Source organism: Odontomachus brunneus, unplaced genomic scaffold (assembly GCF_010583005.1).
Source record: "Odontomachus brunneus isolate Ranch 3 - 2012 unplaced genomic scaffold, Obru_v1 Obru_scaffold_142, whole genome shotgun sequence".
In the NCBI taxonomy this organism is placed as follows: Eukaryota; Metazoa; Arthropoda; class Insecta; order Hymenoptera; family Formicidae; genus Odontomachus; species Odontomachus brunneus.
Window position 1 is genome coordinate 359,817 of NW_022639592.1, and position 4,340 is coordinate 364,156.

At 32.8% G+C, this 4,340-nt stretch overlaps 2 protein-coding genes across 8 annotated transcripts in view; both read right to left on the bottom strand.

Moving 5' to 3' along the window:
• The window catches only part of LOC116850314 (transmembrane channel-like protein 5), a 4,936-nt gene extending 3,608 nt beyond the window's left edge, over nt 1-1,328 (bottom strand). For 2 of the 5 annotated variants that reach the window (XM_032828445.1, XM_032828442.1), the window contains exons 1-2: nt 976-1,327; nt 76-186 (exon numbers count right to left, since the gene is read on the bottom strand). Coding sequence is in view for 1 of the 5 variants with exons in the window: in XM_032828441.1 (XP_032684332.1) it covers nt 976-999 (24 nt within the window). In the remaining 4 variants the exon portion in view is untranslated. Of the gene's footprint in view, nt 1-75; nt 187-524; nt 877-975 lie in introns of those variants that run through there. The other 3 variants (XM_032828444.1, XM_032828443.1, XM_032828441.1) reach the window with 3 other exon arrangements.
• Nucleotides 1,329-1,638: 310 nt separating this feature from the next.
• Nucleotides 1,639-3,760, bottom strand: LOC116850313 (leptin receptor overlapping transcript-like 1). 3 transcript variants are annotated; one of them, XM_032828439.1, is made up of 5 exons: nt 3,594-3,760; nt 2,793-2,867; nt 2,514-2,712; nt 2,291-2,435; nt 1,639-2,079 (listed from the first exon to the last, which is right to left on the bottom strand). In XM_032828439.1, exons 2-4 carry the CDS (start codon nt 2,831-2,833, stop codon nt 2,322-2,324), a joined length of 354 nt encoding a protein of 117 aa, XP_032684330.1. In that variant the 5' UTR covers nt 2,834-2,867; nt 3,594-3,760; the 3' UTR covers nt 1,639-2,079; nt 2,291-2,321. The 3 variants fall into 3 exon arrangements, with proteins under 3 accessions (XP_032684330.1, XP_032684331.1, XP_032684328.1); XM_032828440.1 differs by lacking the exon at nt 3,594-3,760 and adding an exon at nt 3,156-3,558; XM_032828437.1 differs by lacking the exon at nt 3,594-3,760 and adding an exon at nt 3,008-3,132.
• Nucleotides 3,761-4,340: the final 580 nt, after the last annotated feature.

Genomic DNA, 4,340 nt, shown 5'->3' on the forward strand with positions numbered 1-4,340 from the left:
TATATATATATATATATATATATATATATATATATATATATATATATATATGTATATATTATAAAATATACTTACTTTATATCAAAATAAAGTTCTTTGTTAAAGAGATGTAATTATTGATCAGCAGATATTCTCTTTGACCAATGAAAGTAAACATTAGATATCATCATTTTTATATCACAATCTCTATAAATGATATAGGTATATGATTAGATAAAATATGATCTATATATTGATACGTAAGGACTTGTGAATTTTGAATTTGAATGTTCCCAATAGTACAAAATACTTCTGAGATCATCTTGAATGTGTTTAGACTATCTTAAGGCATTTAGAACATTTTTCAGAATTTTGAAACATGTTCAGAATGATTTTGTTCAGAGGTTTTGTGCTATTTGTGGTTCAAGTACACACACACGCGTATACACACTCAATATAATTTAACTTCGGATGACGATATATATAAAAATAAATGCCTCATTTCTCACGTAATTGTTTAAACTACAACTTCACCTAATACACACATTGCTTTATTTCTTGCCAGAATTGACAACATTGGCTGCATTCAGAAAATATAGCTAATCAGTGAGCGGTCAGTGATTATTGGTCCTTACTATTAGATCCTTAACTTTAGACCAACGTTGACTAATTACTCAACCGTTGTGTCTTCTGAACGCACCCACTGAGAAAATTCGTTATCTTTACGACTGATAAAGCTCGTCAAATGAGTAATTTCAGCTTCAAAGTAAATCTATATATAACTTTCTAAAATTTGCAATAGCAATTATAACTTCCAGTAAATAATAATTCCTTTTTATAAGTACGATATATTTTATAGTGAGTGTGTTAAGCGCGTTGAAATAACTACTTGCAGTATTACTGTAAAATATTTCAAGTAAAATTCTAACCTAATTTTTACTTTTTACATTAATCTTTTGAATATAGCTACAAATTTGAGTTAAAATTTAAACATACCTGATTTAGTTTCGTGCTGCGCATAATAGAGTACAAATTCGAAAGTTTACGCGCCTCGGACGTCGATAGGACGATTGAATATTAATTTAGACACGATTCGAGTCAATTCAGATTTTAGGCGCGCCCGAAAATCTTGATTTCTACCGCATAGATATCTCCGTGATGATTTGAAACGTGAATAAATCCTTCTGCATCTTTTTGTATGAAATTTAAGATGTTGCACGCACACACACGTGTACAAAAAGCCAACCGGTAACACTAATTAAGTGCATATTGTCCAAGTGCATTATATCATAAGAAAAAAATTACGTATCGCATTACGTTGTGCATACAGTACGTATTACAGTGATTCAGCGATCATCATCACTTCCTATCTCGAGATGGCGCCTGTTTAAATTATTCAAAACGTGTAAAGACAAAACTCTGACTTAATTATATGTAGAAATCAAGAAAAAAAAAACAAACTCCTATAAAAATAATAGATTACGCGTATTAAAACCATTTTTGTCAAAAAAATTTTAAAAATTTTACTTGAAATATTGCTTTGTTCGGCAGAAATATACACTTATTGCAAAATATAAACAAAAATATTATTTTGTGGGTGATGTTATTATTTAACCAAAGGAATATTTATTATTGGTTTTCCAGGATGAAAGAATAACGTAAAGTAATAAACTGTAGCTTTATTATCATTATGTTATTACGAAAGACTTAGATTAAATAAAAAATATTATTAACATCATCCTTGCATTGTTGCGCTTCAGGTTGTCCTGAAATATTCACGCAAAAAAATCTACAAACATCGAGAATGCTTTTTGTTGTTTTTTGTTTTAGTAACAATGCGTGTGGAATCCGACGATAGTTTTATCGTCAATTCATCGTCACCCCAGAATTATACGGCGCTATGGCGTCATTATATTCCTATATAGTTAGTGCACTATAATACTATTCTTTTTCTTGCAACATGAATATAGTAGAATATTCATGTAAAGGTTTATATTATGTAAACTGTTTACAATAGGTTCATAGTAATTTAGAATTAACATGTAACGCTCAGTCAGTGCACCGCATGATCGATTTTGTCCCCTTAATCTCATAAAAAACCTGAAACGATATCACAATTACGACATATTTTGCGATAAGAGCAATTCGTCTTTGCGACGAATTGCTTATTTTGATTTATTTCGCAAGACAAGCTGTTTACTCTGAGAGTAAATTACTTCAATAACTGATGCATATCACATTATTCTCAGTAATTTTTCATACATTCTAGTTTTATTAAACCTTAAAAAAAATTACCTCGCATATTACTTACGTTTTTATCATGATGAATAAGTAGCAGTGTCTCACCACATATTGTAATCAGTGTCATCTTGATCAAAAGTTATGAAAAATCCGACTAGAGTTGAATACACAACAATGTTACCAGCTAATGTCAGATAGCAAGCACCCCATTCTATCTGCAGACATAGTTTCACATTTATTAATATGATTATTGGATAATAATTTATATGGAGGACAATTAAATGACAACATACCACTGGATGGTCTTCTGGAGATCGTGCCAATACAATAGGAAGCGCAAAAGATGACACCACAAATCCCATGGTAATAAATATTGCCAACTCCAAACATGGATTACTGTTGCTGCCTGAATCATCTGTGTAACGACGTGCTATTATAGTTGGAATGGGTGCCAGTATATAGAACAATACAACAAAAAATGGCCACCATACTCTAGAAGATATAGGAATTGTAATGTAAGAGAACTGTATACTTAAAATATATCATAGTGTTGTATCCCCAAATATACTCACTCATATCCTGGTAATGCACAGCCAAGAATGACAAATGTCATTCCAATGGAACCAGCAAATGCTAATAGTACTAATCTGCAATGATTGTGTTTATGTTACTATTCAGTGAGGATTCCTTTTTATTAAATGATAATATAAGTTATCCTATGACCAAGGTATTTGTCAAAGTTTAAGAAATATTTGAAGTATAACTGCATGTTTATGAAAGTACTCACGCTGTTCCGAGGATAAACATCACAAAAACACGTTTTTCGTTGTTCATGGAAAAAAAAGAAAAATAGAATTAATTTCCATATTATAATAAATAGCATTTTACACTACACTCATTATGTACAGTTCAATAAAGCACGACTGACTAGTTACTTGACTTTGAGTTTCAGATGTTCACATTGGTGAATCCGTCTATTCTTATTATCGCGTAACAATGAACGATCACTTTTCCAATACAAAAGAGCAAGCTTATAAGTGAAATGTAAATAATACTACGACGTTTTATAACAAAGCTTTCTTCGATTTGAGTCATTCGGTGAAATTAAAAGTGTTTGAGGAATTAATTGAAAATTCGTTGACTGACGTGAGAAAAAGCACGGATTCTTCTTAAATGAGATCAAATTACAAAACTTGAGCTACAAGAGACGCGCTCGTTGAAGTGTCAAACAATCACAACCGGGAGGAGAGTGAGGTTATGTTTTGACAGTAGATTATGTGCTTCCAACGCGAAGTTTTCGCGATGATGACATTTTTCGAAAATTTATGCGGTAACCAGTCGTACGTTACATGATTAACAATGTGTCAAATAACCTTTAATCCCGGCCATTACGGATCGATTTGACAAGTATGTATATTTATTGACCTCTCACTCTATGGAGGATTACGCGTGATGTAGTTTACAAGCGTCGCAACGCCTTCGCTTCCGCAATCGACTATTTCCGGATCGAACGCGTTGAGTCTAGAATATTTGTAAATCATGACTCACGAAAATCGCATTTCACATTAGTAGTACGTAACCGCACGTGATTGGCCGATGCGAGGCAACTTATGGCTCTCACAGCCAGCGCGATTTGCGACGCGATACGCGATATGCGATGCGCGATATCTAATGAGCGTACAGCTTTTCCGGAATACCAATACGCTCATTGGATATCGCTCGTCGCATATCGTAGGTTTGTTCTTTCGACCTGAACTGGCTGCACTAGTTCACGAAGTTTGCACTAATGCGTTCTTTCGATCAGAACAGTGCAAGAAAATGTGTTCTTTCGAACAGTGCAGGCTGAACTAGTGCAGCGAGTTCAGTGAACTGACTGCCCTAGGTCTGGAGGTAGAGCAAGCAGTGCAGGGCAGCTAACCGAAAAAATTTAAATTTGTATCTATAACCTGTAAAATCGGTATACCTAGTTGACATTACGTAGAAGAAATAATCCGACGACGGAATCTATAAACAGTAAGTAAATACTTAAATATATAATAAATATATAATGTAGATAAATATATAATAAATATATAATGTAGAATGACATAAAAGAAGTATTTAGAATGTTATCCAAACAG